Genomic DNA, 18,932 nt, shown 5'->3' with positions numbered 1-18,932 from the left:
CAACCTTCTTGTAAGAACAGGATCTTTTTAAGAGTACATTTAACAATGATGTTTTGGGGTAAAATACTATACATTTACCTACATTTGTTTTACAGGTTGTTTTAAAAGTTTTGGATCCCAGCTTTGAAATAGAAAACCCCTACAGCCCCTACATCCAGGGTATGGATTGCTCTATATTTTTCACACCAATTTCTTTTCTAAAATCTCACTTCATGCCTTGTCCTTGCATTTCTATGGTACATTAAGGGATGTCAGTCAAGCAGGGCACCTCGATGCACTTTGATTTGTTATTTTCATTATTTTCCCTTCTCTAGACCTTGTGACATTAACAAACCTGAGGATAAACTTTACCAAACTCCACACCCTTGGGGATGCTTTGCTTGGAAGGAGGTCAAATGATTCCCTTGATAAATACTACTATGCTATCCATGAGATGGTGGTCCGGGGCAGCTGTTTTTGCCATGGGCACGCTAGCGAGTGTGGTCCAATGCAGGAGGTGCGGGGAGATGTGTTCAGCCCTCCCGGAATGGTGAGTCACTAATCTGAAAGAGCAGTTGGCTCTCCTATGTTTCCTTCACCGTCCTGGTGCTCAGAGTAGATCAGACTCTCTGTGTGAGGATCAACAGTCGAAGTGCAGCCTCGTGATGGGACAGGTATGATTCAACCTGGCGTGACAGGCCCCCCAGGGGGCCCTCAGTTCTCTCGCCAGAGATTCTTGTGGATCCTGCCACATATGGACATCACTGAACTCATGAACAGAATTTATAACTTAGGATTTCAAGATAGCCCATCTTGCTCTCTTTTTGTTATTTGTTTTGTAGGGAAGGGAGATTTAGTGGGGAGGACCCATAATGTTACACACATTCTTTCACAAAAACGTACTGAAGGTCTGTTGTACTCAGTGCCAAGGTGTTTGAGTAACATCTGTTATTGTAAAACTGGTCACTCCAAGGAACATTCTTACACTATGAAGGGCTGTCTTGATAGTGCAAACCGCTTCCATTCTTGGCACACTTAGAAGAGTGATGTAATAGAAGACCTGTGTGCTTATGCAGAGTCCTGGGGGTCTGTCTACTAAATAATTTTAAACTATTAGTCAAAATCGGACAAGGCCTGATGTCGAGGCTTTTGCACTTTCCTACTCAGCTATCTCCATGTTTCAAAGGGGGAAACAGAATTTCTCCCTTGGAAGTTGGACATTTAGGGCATTTGGTGGAGAATTACGTACTTTTCTCCAGTTTCTTTCTGTTTTCTAATTCCGTCTTTTCCCTTATGCTCCTAAATCACCACCTTTGATGGACACACACATGCTCCATCCTTTCCCTCATTGAGGGCTGCAATGTACTTCCCTGAAACTAGTATTCAGAAATGCCAAAAAAGTATTGTAAATGCTTACTGGACATCTTAAATATAAAAACTGTAAAAGCTAGTTAAGCGAATAGTAAAAGATAGTCCAGGTTGGTATTGTAACTAACATATGGGAAGCTAAGATCCACAGAGTCCCCAGGGCCTGGTATTTCATGTTCCATCCTCAAAGATGAGATCTCTTTTAACGCTGCTTACTTATCGCACAATCAGGTTCATGGTCGGTGTATATGTCAACACAATACAGATGGCCCCAACTGTGAGCGGTGCAAGGACTTCTTCCAGGATGCTCCTTGGAGGCCAGCTACAGGCCTGCAGGACAGCACTTGCAGAGGTGTGTGGAGATGAGTTCTCAGCGTAGCCCGAGTTTGCTTGGTTTCCTTATTTGGGAGAACATTTAGTTCATTTGGACTACAAGCACCAAAGGTGGTGACCCTGTGGCTTCCGACTCCAACTGGGTGATATTCCAGTGTCTCCCATGGAAGAATCACTAGTATCTCAAACACTCATGCCCAAAATTAACATTAAGTTGAAAAATGAAAAAATACTCATGTCGGGTGGCCCCTTTCCAGAGGAGGGGCAGAGCCAGGTAATAGTAACATCAGTGGGGACGGTGCCACTCCAGAAATTGGGGGAGTACTGGATTTGGTACAGAGATCCCTACTATTTTCCTGAATAATTATACATTTCTTAATGTGACCTTAAACCTTTCAGATAACAGGATAAATGAGGTCAAGGTTAGAGTTTGACAGGCTATTACACTTTTTATAAAATGTTTAGGTTAGAGCAGCTGGGTGGCACAGTTGGTTAGAGTGCAAGCTCTGCAACAACAAGGTTGCCGGTTCAATTCCCACATGGGATGGTGGGCTGCGCCCCCTGCAACTAAAGATTGAAAACGGCAACTGGACTTGGAGCTGAGCTGTGTCCTCCACAGCTGGATTAGGGGACAACAACTTGGAGCTGAAGGGCCCCGAGAAACATACTGTTTCCAATATTTCCCAGTAAAATTAAAATATACATATTTAATTTTAATTTATATATATATAAATTAAATATATATATATATTTAGGCTAATAAGGTCGAGGTATTTTTGTAATGTGTTTGCTTCCAAACAAACTTGTTATTCAGTTTCTTTTCCCAGATTTGGGAAAAACAAGATTTGAGAGGGTGAGATGTCACTAAAGAGCTATTATGGAACAGATCCATGCGTGTGTCCCAGTATATGAGACCCAGCAAATGTTTATGCTGTTTGGGGGTGTGGGGGAGCCAGTAAGATAAACCGCACAGACATTATCACAAAGACAAACAGTCCTCTGCGCACAGTCTGCCTTTCCCTGTATCGCTCTGGCTGAGCCCCAGGTGGGACAAGGGTGACCTGCAGACACCCTTCCCGCTCTCTTGTTCACAGAAGAGGAGGTGGGTAGGGCGCAGTTTTAACAGCTTATCTGATAGCGTACAGAATATATTGTTAAAATAAATAAGTAAATAAAATTTACAAGGCATAAGCAGTAAAAGTATTCTCTACTGAACAACAACACAAATATTGTACTCCAGGGCTTCTAGATTGCCCAAATGGTTTATTTTGGTTTATTTGATTTTTTAAAAACGCCTGAATGGAAAACGTTTTGGGAACACACTTTACAGAAAGTGTATGGGCAGACTCAGCTCATGGCAGAAAGAGTCCTTTGAAAACACGTGTCTTAACTGTTGTACACGTGGTATGTCCATAGAAAGAAGGCGGAGTGTCTAAAGAAAGAGGAGGAGGGGATGCGGGGATGAGTGCGTGGCCCGGGACTCCGGGGTTCCGGGGACCTCGGTGAAATCTCTCAGTAACTCCTGTCCTCTCCCAGCTTGTAACTGTAACAGCCACTCTGAGCGCTGTCACTTCAACATGACCGCGTACCTGGCCAGCGGCGGCGTCAGCGGGGGCGTGTGCGAAGACTGCCAGCACAACACGGAGGGCCAGCACTGTGACCGCTGCAGACCCCTCTTCTACAGGGACACGCTCAAGGCCATCTCGGATCCGTACGCATGCCTTCGTGAGTCCCTGGCCTCTGACTGCATCCTTTCCACTGGTTTGAGCAAATGCTGGAGGAGCCGGTCTCACTGGGGCCGCAGTCCCCACGGGGCTTAGCAGCATCTCTGAACTGCCCTATTTGGAGGAGTGGGGGATGCAAAACCATTTCAGCAGTAAGAGTGTTTCTTCCTCTGAACAAATTGGGCCAGATAATCCAGGTCCTCGTAGTCTTGCGCAGTGGCTCATACTGGGGAACCAGGAAAGTACTCGGGATTCGACCAGCAGGGGGCGGAAGATGCGGGGACGCCAGGAGTGTCCAGGCGGTCAGCTCCGAGAAGTAGCGAACTACTGAAAATGGCTACATTTGATTGGCTATAGGAAATTCAGTTTTGCTGTTAAGATGGATGAGCTAACTATTTATTGCCTTGTTTCTTTTTTCCTTTTTTAACCTTAATTTTTCATTTTATCTTTAATCTCAACTTTTTAAAACGGAATATTTCAAGCATATACAAGATAATAAAGGATAACATAGTAAACACCCTTATAGCCACCACCAGCTTTGTCAAAACGCAGTATTAATATCTTCCCTTGTTATCCTCAGGGCTTGAATAAAACACTACAGGTACTAGTGGTGTCCCAGGTGCACATCTAGCCCATTTGTCTACACTCCTTTCTAGGGATAAACTCTCATATATTTGGCAGTTATTACCATCAAGCTTGTTTTAATACTTCCACACATTTTTATCTACAAACAATATATGTTGGCATATTTTCACTTTAGATAAATGATATTATGCTGTATGTATCCTTGAGTATTTCATTCAACATATTTTTGAGATTTGTCCGTATCAGGTAGTCCTAGTTCTCTAATTTTAAAAGCTGTGTGGAATTCCTTCCTTCCTATAAATACGACAAGAATCTATTTGTCCATTTTTCTTCTGATGCTACAGTAGCCATATACTGGGGGTGCCAAAAAAAATGTATACACATTTTAAGAGATGTTATCTATGCTCAAGCAGTGGTTCGCCATAATCAGAAGTGTCTGGACACTGATGGTAACCACTTTGAGCACCTCTTATAATTGCAGAAGTCAAACTTGACTTGTGTTCTTCTTTTGTTATTGCTATATATTGAGTATTACAATTAACAGTGTTGTCCTTTCTTAAAATGTGTATACGTTTTTTGGCACCCTCTGTATGTGGCCTTGTGCATATACACAAAAACTGTCCCTAAGAGTCATACCTAGTAATGGGATTACTGGGCCAGAGCATGAATTTCTTCAAATTCATGAGCTAATACTGAACTGTCCCCTAAGTGGGTGTACCAGTTAACACCTTTGCCAACAGTGTATGAGAGTTCCTGTCGCTCTGTATCCTGGCCAACGCTTGGTTTTATCACGCTTTAATTTTCATTCATTAAAATAAACATTTATAAATTTGATTTGATTTCCCTGTAGGAATGAAACTAGAGTGAGGCAAGCAAAGCACCTAGGTCTCAAAATTTAAGGAAGCACTCACTCTCAGAGTCATGTGAGTGCAGGGTTGACTTTTGCCACTGGCACTAACCTGACAGTGAACACCTCCTTAAATTCTGTGCCTTAGGCACCTTGCTTGCTTCCCTCTAGTCCCAGCACTGCTGTTGATTATTGCATAGACCAAACCTGATTTCAAATACCCAGTGCTAGTTACTGGGTCTGAGATCTTACTTTACTTGCAGACTAACAAGTTAGCCTGTTACTATTTCATGGATGCTGGAGAACGTGAAACTCCTGGGTCAAACGCAAAGGACTTTATTACTCATAGCACAGCAAGCCACAAGATGTTTGTATTGGTGTGAGTTCCCATGTCCCCAAGTCCCAAAGGGCCAACTCAAAGGATACCAGGTGGACCCTGTACATGAGTTTATGTCACAGACAAGGAACACAGAGCAGAGAACTCATCGCTCTTATAGCAAATGGAAGCAGCTTGTTCTTCAGGGGAAGACATTACCTGATCCTTCTAGGTAGCTTGCTACAAACACAACCTTGAGAAGTGGCCTGGGTATAGAGCAGTCAGGGCCTCGCACTGTTGGCACACCCAGCAAAAAAGTTTAGATTCCCAATACCCAAGGACGTTTGCCTTCACCAATACCCAGAAATCCTGTGTCTTAGGCTATATCATCAATATAATGTTATATTGTATTGGGGGGTTTGTTATGAAACTACAACTTCAAACTTTATATAATCATAATACATAAAATGAAGTCTCATACAAAAATAATTCAGTAGCCACCTTAATACATACAATATCCTAGATTTCAAACTTTAAATCATCACAATGTACAAAAAGCATACATGAATTCTTTTTTGCTCAGATTACACAATAAATATGTGATTGCATAAAATTTTACTTTACGTGGACTGTTTAAAATTGGTACAAAGAACTGGATTCTCAGAATATATATTTCTTTGACATTCACTATTATTTTATTAGTTTCAGATGTACACAGTAGTGCTTAGACATTTATATAATTTATGAAGTGATCCCCCCGATAAGTCTTGTACCCACCTGGCACTATACATATTTATTACAAATTGTTGTACTTTACATCCCCATGTCTATGTCATAACTACCAATTTGCATTTCTTAATCCCTTCACCTTTTTCACCCAACCCCCCAACCTCCATTCCACTTAGTATCCGTCAGTTTGTTCGCTGTATCTCTGAGTCCATTTCTGTTTTTTGTTTGTTTATTTTGTTCTTTAGATTTCACGTATAAGTGAGATCATATGGTATTTTTCTCTCTCTGACTTATTTCACTTGGCATAATGCCCTTTAGGTCCATCCACGTTATTGCAATGGTAAGATTTCATTTTTTATGGCCGAGTAATATTCCATTGTATATACAAGTATGTACCACATCTTCTTTATCCAGTTGTCTATGGATGGGCATTTTGATCGCTTTCATATCTTGGCTATTATGAATAGCACTACAGTGAACATAGGGGTGCATATATATTTTCAAATTAGTGTTTTGGATTACTTTAGATAAATACCCACATGTGGAATTGCTAGGTCATAAGGTAGTTCTATTTTTAATTTTTTGAAGAACCTTCAAACTATTTTCAATAGTTGCTGTACCAATTTGCAGTCCCATCAACAGTGCACGAGTGTTCCCTTTTTGCCACTACCTCACCAACACTTGTTGTTTTTTGATTTATTGATGATAGCCATTCTGACAGATATGAGGTGGTATCTTGTGGTGATTTTAATTTGCATTTCTCTAATTAGTGACGTTAAGCATCTTTTCATATGTCTATTGGCCATCTGTATGTCCTCTTTGAAGAAATGTCTATTCAGGTCCTCTGCCCATTTTTCGTTTGCATTGTTTGTTTTCTTGGTGTTGAATTATATGAATTATTTATAAATTTAGGGTATTAAGCCCTTATTAGATGTGTCATTGGCAAATATCTTCTCCCATTCAGTAGGTTGCTTCTCATTTTATTGATGGTTTCCTTTGCTGTGCAAAAACTTTTTAGGTTGATGCAGTCCCATTTGTTTATTTATTTGTTTGTTTCCTTTGCCCGAGCAGATATAACAGAAAAATATTACTAAAGGCAAAGTCAGAGAGTTTACTGCCTATGTTTTCTTCTAGGAGTTTTATGGTTTCTGGTTTTACATTTAAGTCTTTAATCCATTTTGAATTTATTCTTGTGTATGATGTAAAAAGGAGGTCCAGTTTCATTTTTTTGCATGTATCTGTCCAGCACCATTTATTGAATAAACTGTCTTTACCTCATTGTATATTCGTGCCTCTTGTCATAGATTAAATGACCATATAGGCATGGGTTTATTTCTGGGCTCTCTATTCTGTTCCATTGATCTATATATCTGTTTTTATGCCAATATCATGCTGTTTTATTATGGCCTTGTAGTAGTTTGATATCAGGTAGCTCTTCTTTCTCAAGATTTCTATGGCTATCCTGGGTCTTTTATGGTTCCATATATATGTTAGGGTTATTTTTTCTAGTTCTGTGAAAAGTGCCATTGGCGTTTTGATAGGGATTACATCAAATCTATAGATTGTTTCAGGTAGCATGGACATTTTAACGATTTTAATTCTTCCTATCCATAAGCACGGTATACGCTCCATTTATTTGTATCTTCTTCAATTTGTTTCTTCAATGTCTTATAGTTTTCCAAGTACAGGGCTTTTATCTCCTTGGTTAAATTTATTCCTAGGTATTTTTTAATGCAATTGTAAATGGGATTGTATTCTTAAATTCTCTTTCTGATAGTTTGTTATTGGTGTATAAAAATGCAACTGATTTCTGAATATTAATTTTATATCGTGCTGCTTTACTGAATTCATTTATCAGTTCTGATAGTTTTTGGTGTGAACTTTGGGGTTCTCTATAAGTAGTATCATGTCATCTGCAAATAATGGCAGTTTTATTTCTTCCTTTCCAATTTGTATGTCTTATATTTCTTTTTCTTGTCTGATTGCTGTGGCTAGGACTTTCACTACTATGTTTTTCCTCATTGAATACGATATAGTTGTGGGTTTGTCATATATGGCCTTTATCATGTTGAGATATGTTCCCTCTATTTCCACTTTGCTGAGAGTTTTTATCATAAATCGGTGCTGGATTTTGTCAAATGCCTTTTCTGCATCTATTGATATGATCATATGCTTTTTTCCCCCCTTTTTATGTATGTGGTGTGTTACGTTAATGATTTGTAAATATTGAACCAAACTTGCATACCAGGAATACATCCCACTTGATTGTGGTATATGATCTTTTTAATGTATCGCTAAATTCAGTTTGCTAATATTTTGTTGAGGATTATTGCGTCTGTGTTCTTCAGAGATGTCAGTCTATAGTTTTTATTGTTGTTCTGTTTTTAATACCTTTGTCTGGTTTTAGAATCAGGGTAGTGATGGCCTTGTAGAATGAGCTTGGGAGCCTTACCTCCCCTTGAATTTTTTGGAATAGTTTGAGGAGGATAGGTGTTAATTCTTTGAATGTTTGGTAAAATTCACCTGTGAAGCCATCTGGTCCAGGACTTTTGTTTTGGGAGAGTTTTTTGATTACTGATTCAATTTCATTAGTAGTAATTGGTCAGTTCAGATCTTCTGTTTCTTCTTGATTCAGCCTTGAAAGATTGTATGCTTCTAGGAATTTACCCATTTCTTCCAGATGATCTAATTTTTTGGCATATAATTGCTCATAGTATTTTCTTATAATTTTTTTTGTATTTCTGTGATGTTCTTTGTCACTTCTCTTTCATTTCTGATTTTTTTAATTTGGTTTCTCTCTCTCTCTCTCTCTCTCTCTCTCTCTCTCTCTCTCTCTCTTTCTCTTTTCTTCTTGATAAGTCTGGTTAAAGATTTGTCAATTTTGTTTATCTTTTCAAAAACCAGCTCTAGGTTTCATTGATCTTTTGTATTTTTTTTTTTTTTTTTTAGATTCTATTATATTTATTTCCACTCTAATCTTTATTATTTCCTTTCTTCTACTCCCTTTGGGCTTTGTTTGCATTTCTTTTTTCTAATTCTTTAAGTATAAAGTTAGATTGTTTATTTCAAATATTTCTTGTTTCTTGAGGAAGGCCTGTATTGCTATGAATTTCTCACTCAGGACTCTTTTTGTTCTGCTCCATAGATTTGGGGTCGCTGTGTTTTCATTTTCATTTTTCTCAAGATATCTTTTGATTTCTTACTTGAGCTCATGTTTTACCCAATTATTGTTTAATAGCATGTTATTTAGCCTCTGTGTGTTTATGTATTTTTTAGGTTTTTTTTTTTCCTTTTTGTAATTGATTTCTGTTTCATGCCATTATGGTAGGAGAGTACAACTGATGTGATTTCAGTCTCTTTAAATTTACTGAGACTTGTTTTGTAGCCTAACATGTGGTCTATCTTGGAAAATGTTCCATGTGTACTTAAAAAGAATGTATATTCTGCTACTTTGGGGTGGAATGTTCTAAAAATACCAATTAAATCCATCTGGCTTAATGTGTCATTTAAGGTCTCTGTTTCCTTGTTGATTTTCTGTCTGGAAGATCTCTCCATTGGTGTCAATGGGGTGTTAAAGTGCCCTATTATGACTGTGTTACCGTCAATCTCTCCCTTCATTTCAGTCAGTGTTTGCTTTATATATTTAGGTGCTCGTATGTTGAGTGCATAGATGTTTACTAGGATTATATTCTCTTGTTGGCATAATCCCTTTATCATTATGTAATGTCCTTCTTTGTCTATTATAATCTTCATTTTAAAGTCTATTTTGTCTGCTATAAGTATTGGTATCTCATCTTTTTTTTTTTTTTTTCATTTCCATTTGCATGAAATAGCTTTACCCATCCCTTTACTTTCAATCTATGTGTGTCTTTCAATTTGAGGTGAGTCTCTTGAATAAAGCTTATGTATGGGTCTTGTTTTCTTATTCATTTAGCTACCCTAAGTCTTTTGATTGAAACATTTAATCCATTTACATTTAAAGTGGTTATTGATAGGTACATAGTTATTGCCATTTTGTTTTCAAACTTTTGGTCTTTTTTATTGTTGTTTTCTCCCTTCTTCTTCTTCTTAATGAAGTCCTTTTAATGTTTCTTGTAATACTGGCTTGGTGATAATGAATTCCTTTAGTTGTTTGTTGTCTGGGAAGCCCTTTATCTCTCCTTCCGTTTTAAATGATAGGCTTGCTAGGTAGAGTAGTCTTGGTTGTAGGTTCTTGCTTTTCATCACTTTGAATATTTTGTGCCAATCCCTCTGGCCTGCAAAGTTTCTGTTGAGAAATCAGCTGATAGCCTTATGGGAGCTCCCTTGTAGGTAACTAGTTGTGTTTCTCTTGCTGTTTTTGGAATTCTCTCTTTGTCTTTAACCTTTGCCACTTTAATTATGATGTGTCTTGGTGTGGGCCACTTTAGGTTCATCTTGTTTGAGACTCTCTGCACTTCCTGGGCTTGTATATCTATTTCCTTTACCAGGTTAGGGAATTTTTTGGTTATTATTTCTTCAAATAGGTTCTCAATCCCTTGTTCCTCTCTTCTCCTTCTGGTACCCCTATGATGTGAGTGTTGTTATGTTTAATGTTGTCTCAGAGGTCCCTTAAACTATCTTCATTTTTTAAAATTCTTTTTTCTTTTTGTTGTTCCGATTGGGTGTATTCTGCTACCTTGTCTTATGAATCGCTGATTTGATCCTCTGCTTCATCTAGTCTGCTCTTGACTCCTTCTAGTGTATCCTTCATTTCAGTTATTGCATTCTTCATTTCTGACTGGTATTCTTTTATGGTTTCTATGTCCTTCTTTATGCTTACTATCTTTTTGTTAAAGTTCTGACTAAGTTCATTAAATATTCTTATAACCAGTGTTTTTTGCTAGTCTGTTAGGTTGGCTGCTTCCATTTCATTTAGTTCTTTTTCTGGAGTTTTCTCCTGTTCATTTATTTGGGACATGTTTCTTTGTTTCCTCATTTTGTCTGCCTCTCTGTGTTCATTTCTATGTGTTAGATAGACCTCTTATTCTCTCAGTCTTCACCAAGTGGCCTTATGTAGTATGTGTCCTGTGTGGTCCAGTGATACAGTCTCCCTGATTACCTGCACCATATGTTCCAGGAGTGTCTCTTATGTGTGTTGTGTGTGTTCTCCTGATGTAGTTGGTTGCTTTTCACCATTTGTGGGTGGGATTGACTCTCAGGATAATTGGTTGTGAGGATTGGCTACACCCACAGCGTATGAGCTGCTGTGTGGGGGCTGACCCCTCAGAGGGGGATTTGCCCCAGTGGGCTCTTGTGCCTTTGGAGATCAACCTTTGGGTGTGCCACTTGTGAGGCTGCTCTGTTTTGGTCTGAAACCAGCCTCCAGGTGTCTTTTTGCAGGTGCCTCTTGGGAGAGGCTCTCATGCAGCCCAAATTCAGCTGCTGCCTGTGACTGGCCTAGGGCTACCTGGTAGGAGCTACAAAGCTATATGCGGTTGGTTGCTGCCTATGCTAGACCTAGAGACACGTGGGGGTGGAAATGTTATAAACTGAGGATGGCTGCTACCAGTATCAAACTTGGGGCAGCTTAGCAAAAGACCCAGGGTACCCCTAGGCCTGTTGCATCTGCTGGCTTCCCATAAGGCTCAGCCACTGGAAGAGCCTATTTAGGTGCACAACGCCAAGCTGGTTGTCCCAGTGCTGACAGTGCTCCTGGTGGTGCTGCATGATTTGGGTGGGGCAGAGTTCCAGGTAGTCACCAAGATGGGGTGAGTAGTGTGGGTAGTGTTCACAAGGTTAATGCATATTCAGTTCTTGCACCAGTGCTGAGCCTGCGGCCACTCCACAAAATGCCCAGGGAAGACTGAGGCCAGTCCCTGCTTACTTTAGCCTGCAGATCCCTGAGAGCTGTCCAAGAATGTCTACAGCATGAGCCAGGGCTAACTTCCCGCCACCGAAAATGTCCCAGGTGGCCACACAAGCTGCTGTGGGCCATCTGCTGCTGGAAAAGTTTCCTACAGTGTGTAGGGTAGGGTTGGCTACCCAGACACTTAGAGTGCCCCCAACAATGCTGCACAGGGTAGGGCCCCAGGGAGTCACCAGAGTGGGGTGCTCAGAGTTCACCAGGCCAAAGCAGTCTCAGATTTGGCTGTGTGGAGGAGAGCTCAACACAGGAAAGATGGTGGCCACATGTAGGCTACACGTGAGGCAGGCTCCACCACAGGGATAATGGCTGCTGTCCCTCTAGCCCTGTCCCTGAAGCCACACAGCTCAGTCTCCCTGTATATCTCTGGCACCTCTTGATAGCTCAGTCTTTCCCTGTATATCTCTGGCACCTCTTGATAGCTCAGTCTTTCCCTGTATATCTCTGGCACCTCTTGAGTTGCCACCCGTCTGCTGGAACCCAGGGTGAGTGCCTGCGAGCGAGTGAGTCTGTGCACGGGCCCTTTAAGAGGACATCTGTATTTCCAACCGTCCTTCGTCTCACCAGGATAAATGGAATCCTTGCTGATTTTCACTGCTAGATGGTGTGGGGATGCCTCTTCCCAGACAGGATCCCTGGGCTGGGGAATCTGATGTGGGTCCAGGATCCACCCTCTTTAGGGGGGTCCCTCCACCACCAAGGTGTCCCTCCTGATGCTCAACCACTACCTGTGGGTGTTGGATCAGCCTACTTAGCATCTCCGCCCCTTTTACCAGTCTTGATGTAGCCTCTTCTTTATGCCCTTAGTTATATGGGTTCCGTTCAGCTAGTGTTCAGATGGTTCTCAAGGTTGATTGTTCTATAATTTAACTGTAATTTTAATGTGGTCATGGTAGATGGCATGAACAGTGTTAACCTATTGTGCTATCTTTTCCTATTAATATGAAAATATATTTCTTTAAATCAGTGTCCTAAGTGTCCTTTACCATTTTTTAACCATAATCCATAATCACACACACACACACACACACACACACACACACACACACACACTAACTGTTATTCATGTTTTAAAAGCTATTGATTTATAAACAAAGATGAAACTGCTCTCTTAGGTGGAATCAGGAAAATATAATGTTTTAAAAGAGATAATCTAGGATTCTGGAGAGAGATTAGAGAGAGATTAGAAATAGCTAAACCAAATGTTTTGAACACATCAACCAAAGTCTTGTTCCTTAAGTACCCCTTAGTATTAACTTGATGGTGCTTTTGAAAGAAACCAAGGAAAGACTAGTAGACCAATATGAAATTAAGAAGTCATTCTTTATAAACAGGGACTTTCTCGAGGAACGGCAGATGAGAAGCTTGTAGAAACTACCAACATGGGACTCTCCAGCTTCTCCCAGTTTACTTAAATACGTGTTTATGTGTGTGTAAGTGTGTGTATACAGAGGACATGTATTAAGACAGACGAGCAATCTCATATAAATATTCTCTAAGTTGTCCTTGTTTGACCCTAAATATTTACATAATCAGATTCCAGGCATAAGAGTTGACTAATTTTACGTCTTCTATAGTTTAAACACAGTCAAATGTGATACAGACAAAACAAAGATTTGGTAGACTCAATCATTGATAATAAAAGTTTGTTAGAATTAAGTTGCGTGACACCAAGAGATTTTATTGGACTTCTATCCTAACATCCATGACATAGGATTATTTCAAAGTAAAGTTACTATCCACTCCCTCAACTCCCTTTCCTAAAGGATACTTGTGTGCATAATTAAATTATACTCTAGAACTCAGTGCTAACCCTTTGGAGTGTCTCCAAAATCAAGCTGAGCTTTTTCCTTTTGGCTACTTCAAAAATTAATCCAGTTTTTTCCTTCCTTTCTAGAAGAAACTAGCTTTAATTAGAAGAAAATTGCAGTTTTTCCAAACTAAACAGAACTCAGTGCTGTTTTTCTATAGTAAGGTTTTATCACCATTTCCAATCCAATAACGTACAATTGAAATCAAAAGATTCTGTCAGACAACCACGTGATTGCGTCAATGATTCCAAACAACTAGTTTGACTGGATTTTTTTCCACTAAACTCACTAACCTAAATGGTTGTTATATAAACATAGCTTTACACTTGAGAGTTTTGTTTTTATTAGTCCAAAGCAAACATGTATAACTGAACATAATTGTTCCTTAGAATCAGGATATTCATTTTTTAATCTTTATGGTTTTCCTTAAAAGTGGAATCCTTGGAGACACAGCACCACAAAGACACAAGAGACCTTGGTGATCCTGTAATGTCTACCAACTTGGTCTTCTATACCAAAGCCACAAGTGCTGTTCCAGCCTCTGCCTGGACACCTCCTCCGATGAGGGGATCACTGCTGTATTGGGCAACCGTAACTATTAGAGAGTTCTTCCTTATACTCAGTCAGGCTCTACCCTTTGTAACTTCTACCCTCTGGAATCATTCACCCTATGAGCATCCTTTTTCCATATGACACTCCTTCCTTCAGTTGTTCAAGTTTCTACTGAAAACAAAAAGTGGTTGGAACTTATGTTGTTCCTTTGCTACAGGCAACTGTTTATCTCATTTCCCAGAATCTCCTCACCCAAGGATTTGCCCCACCAGCAGATTTCCAAAAAGAAAACAAGGATATGAACATTTCTTGCAGTTCCCCTTTTCTTTCTTGTAGATGCTTCTTCCAGGAAGAACAATTCACTGCACAGTGTTATACAACCACCACCTTGACCTAGCTCCAAAACATTTTCATTACCCCCCAAATAATCAATCTATTCTTAACGTCCAGTTTTCATAATAGCCATCTTCCTCTGGTCCTCTTACTTTAGAATCACGTAAAAGTCTTTTTTTTTTTTTAATGTATGGAATTTTTCAACATTTTTGAAGGAGATATCTGGGAGATATTTCTGAGCAGCCCTTGCCCACTGGTCTAATTATTTAAACATAGTTAATGATTTAAGCAAAGCAAAATAGTTATAGCATAAGTAAGATTCTATGCTTACATCTCAAATTTCCCACAATTTGCAATTAACTAAGATAATGTACATCTGTGTCCCCAGCTTGTGAATGTGACCCTGATGGGACCATATCGGGAGGCATTTGCGTGAGCCACTCTGATCCTGCCTTGGAATCGGTGGCTGGCCAGTGCCTGTGTAAGGAGAATGTGGAAGGAGCCAAATGTGACCAGTGCAAGCCCAACTACTTCGGACTGAGTGCCACTGACCCCATGGGCTGTCAGCGTAAGTCAATAGCAGCTGGGCCGCCAGCCGGATGCGCTTGAAAGCTTGGAGCTGTCTCTGCCACCTCTAAAATTCGATCAATGTAAATACTAGTGAGTTCTTCTGGATTTTTAAAAGTGATACAAAACCTCCCGCAAATTTTATTTAAATTGGTAGAGAGCTTGTCTCCGTGGTTTGCTGAGTTTATCATAAGGGACCAGCAGGGTGCGCTCACACTTTTTTTTCTGCTGGAGCAAACACGATGGAAAATGCCAAGAAATTTAATGCCAAGTTGCAAAACCTTTAGAAAAACGGCCTCCACTAGGACTCTCCTATGCAAATTCATTAAATTACATTATGCATCTCTGCAGAGATTGATAAGTTCTTGAGCAATTTTAATGTAGTGGATTCTTTTCTTTTTTTTTTAAATGACTTTTCTTCCTTTCTTCTCACACCCTTCCTGGTATTGGTCCTACGTTCGCTGATAAAGAGAAGGAAAAAAATAAAGAGCCAGGGGAGGAGGTCACAGGGAAACAGAATAAACCTCAGAATTATACACCCAAATGAAGAGACCCTTGGCTCTAGGACCACAGAAGTTTACAGCTGCCTGGGGTCTCAGAGCTGCAGAATCCTTAGGGAATCTGGATAAATAATTTCCCTTCTGTCACAGTGTCATACCCTATATTTTTGCCCATATAGGGAACTGTATATTGTTTGTATGTTTAGAGAGCAGCATGGCTGAATCCTTCTGTAATAAAATGATCTTCTTGAGTTTGACGGCAAAATTAAATTTCTGGATAATGAACTATACAGTCAAGCCAGCTGCCCATCATACCTTGCAGACACTTTAGACACTTCGCCCGGTTCATGGACTAACCTCATGCCCTCCGAGAATAGGCCAAATAGTGTTTGTTTGTTTGTTTTCAATTTTGTAACAGCTTTAGTGAGATATAGTTCACATACATACAATTCACTGTTTAAAGCGTAAAATTCGATGATTTTTAGCATATTCAGAGTCATGTAACCATCAGTACAATCAATTTTAGAACATTTTCAAAACGCCCAAAAAGAAGCCCCATACTCTACTTCGGGCTATATACCCAAAAGATTGAAAGCAGGGACTGGAAGAGGTATCTGTGTACCCACGGTCATAGCAGCATTACTCACAACAGCCAAAAGGTGGAAGCAATTCAATGTCCATCCATGGATGAATGGATAAACAAAATGTCCATACAATGGAATATTATTCAGCCTTAGAAAGGAAGGACATTCTGAACATACTACAACATGGATGAACCTTGAAAACATGATGCTAAATGAAATAAGCCAGACAGAAAAGGACAAATTTTGTATGATTCCACTTATATGAAGTACCTAGAATAATCAAATCCATACAAACAGAACATAGAACGGTGGTTGCCAAGTTCTGGGTGGAGGGTAGGAAAAGGGAGAGATGGTGTTTAATGGGTATAAAGTTTTAGGTTTACACTAAAAAAGAGTTCGGGAGATTGGTTGCACAACAATATGAGTGTTCTTAGCACTACTGAATTGTAGACTTAAAAATGGTGAAGATGGTAAAGTCTATGTTAAATGTATTTCACTATAAAAAAGAAAAGAAACACCATGCTGTTTAGCCACCATCTCCCTCTCCCCCCATCCCCTCAGCCCTATGTAGCACGAATCAACCTGCCGGTTCTATAGATTTGCCTATTGTGGACATTTCATAAAATGGAATCCTAGAATTTGTGGTCTGTATAACTGGCTTCTTTCACTTAGCATAATGTTTTCAAGATTCATCCATGTTGTAGCATCTGTCAGTACTTCATTCCTTTTTATTGCTGAATAATATTCCATTGTATGAATACACCACACTTCATTATCCATTCCTCAGTTGATGGACATTTGGGTTGTTTCCATGAACACTGGTTTTTCCTGCAGGGGAAATGTATATCTTGCTCTGGGAGCATAATATTTTAGCCTTTATCACATACACAGGACTCAGAAATGTGTATGGGTGGAAGAGAAAGAGGAGGAAGAGAATGAAAAGAGAAAGTAACAAAGCAATAAGGAAGAGAGGGAAGCACTAGGGAAATGATAGATGCATCTACCAGAGAAGGAAACACCAGTAATAACCATGTCACTCAGAAACCCTTGCCCCTACTCTGCGACCCTGTCAGCGTCACTCAGGATGATGGTGCCGGCCACTCAGCTTGCATGACTTCCTGCCTTTCTTGTCTCCTCCTAATTGCCACCCAGTAGACCTACGCGAGGGCACTGGACATGTCTGGCACTGGATCCCCTGTGCAGCTTGTATGCAGTACAGTAGTCATGCAGCCAGGCAGACAATAAGCTTGGCCCAGCAGGCTCCTCCATGTTCTGGTGGCCATGCGTTTTGCTCAGTGAGCTGTTAAGGACATTTATAAAAGTGGGGAAATAGAAATGAATGATTGTGTCTGCTGTGCTTTCAGCCTGCACCTGTCATCCTGTTGGGAGTCTGCCTCTCTCCACCTGCGATGTGGATACAGGCCAGTGCCTGTGCCAGCCCCTGGCCACCGGACCACGTTGCGAGGAGTGCGCTGTATGTATTTGTCTGCGATTTCCTTGTTCTGAAGATATGCAGATTCCTACAGCCATTGCCTAAAAGAAACTTGGTCTTATTAATTGTTTTACTTGTCCTATTGTATTTCGTTACTCCTGTGGTAAAAGTATTTACACTACAGAAATCAGCCAACACCGTAAATCAGCCCTCACCCTCCTGCAGAGAGCTGGTGGTTAAACATTTACCAGCACACCATTTACCAGCTTGGACTGAACTGACCAAGCACCCATGTCAATATTTTTTTGTTTTTGTTTTTCATTTTATTGTGCTTCATAGATGTTGCTGTTTCTTTTCAATTATTGTTGACATGCAGTATTATATTAATTTCAGGTGTACAACAATTAGTGTTGTGATTACTGATTAGACATTTATATACTTTACAAAGTGATCATTATGACTAGTACAGCATAGGGAATACAGCTTGTGTCAATAGTTTTATCCATTGTTCTCTTAAAAGTGCCAAGCAGTAGAATATAAGAACATTTATCGGCCCCCTTTTTTCAGCCCACCAGATGGGGCCTCTTCTGTCTCTTGCACACAGGCCTTTACCACCCCTACCACTCCTTGCCTAAAAATATTTTGGATGAGCTCATTAAAAAACACAAAAACAAAAACATTGGGTTTAAATGTACTGTAGATTCCTGTGGGAAATAAACGCTTGGATTTTTTGCAGACTCCAGCAAACATATGTGCATGTATGTCTAAAATTAGTCAAATAAAATATTTTGCTCCATATGAAATCTGTCATGCAATTAGGGAATCCAAACCTAACTGTTTTCTTTGTTCTCTGATCTTGGCAGCCCCCATGACATTTTAGAGAGGAAACAAAAACCTAACCTAATAAAAGAGCAGTGACCTTGACGTGTCTGCGGAAATGTAGCTGATAAATAAGAAACACATGCCTATTAGGACATAGTTTTGTGCTAATATTTTAAGTAATTTTACTGAAAACATATGAGGATGGGGCAGAGGAAGTGGGAAAGGAAACCAGAAGGAAGTAAGAAGAAGGCATTCTATGTGAGCCAGGGCAGGTAATTTTGAAGTTTCACGGAGGAAGGTGAGCCGTGCCAAGCTCGGTGAGCACAAAAAGCATGCAGAGCTGCTTAACAGGATCCGTGAAGATCATTCCAGACGAACCTTAGATTCAGGCTGGCTTTTCGTTGGCAGATTAAGTGCAGTTAACTCGATTGTGTTTATAGGAGGAAAATAACTGAGCGGGGGCCACCCTAGAGGGGGCTTGTCAGTTGTAGCCGAGCCCGTTCATCTGCCAGGCACCCCACATCCTCGTCTCTCCGATGGTGCCCTGCACCTACACCAAGGTGGCC

General features: G+C 40.1%; 1 protein-coding gene across 4 annotated transcripts in view; it reads left to right on the top strand.

Moving 5' to 3' along the window:
• Nucleotides 1-18,932, top strand: part of LAMB4 (laminin subunit beta 4) — a 122,603-nt gene that overhangs the window by 41,368 nt on the left and 62,303 nt on the right. For all 4 annotated transcript variants that reach the window (XM_088797813.1, XM_088797812.1, XM_088797814.1 and 1 more), the window contains exons 8-13: nt 96-159; nt 315-529; nt 1,579-1,699; nt 3,217-3,405; nt 14,850-15,029; nt 17,477-17,586. In XM_088797813.1, the coding sequence (XP_088653939.1) occupies nt 96-159; nt 315-529; nt 1,579-1,699; nt 3,217-3,405; nt 14,850-15,029; nt 17,477-17,586 (879 nt within the window). The remainder of the gene's footprint in view (nt 1-95; nt 160-314; nt 530-1,578; nt 1,700-3,216; nt 3,406-14,849; nt 15,030-17,476; nt 17,587-18,932) is intronic.

Source organism: Rhinolophus sinicus, chromosome 4 (genome assembly GCF_057876585.1).
Source record: "Rhinolophus sinicus isolate RSI-liver-muscle chromosome 4, RSI-T2T, whole genome shotgun sequence".
NCBI lineage: Eukaryota > Metazoa > Chordata > Mammalia > Chiroptera > Rhinolophidae > Rhinolophus > Rhinolophus sinicus.
This window is presented reverse-complemented; position numbering and strand designations above follow the sequence as displayed.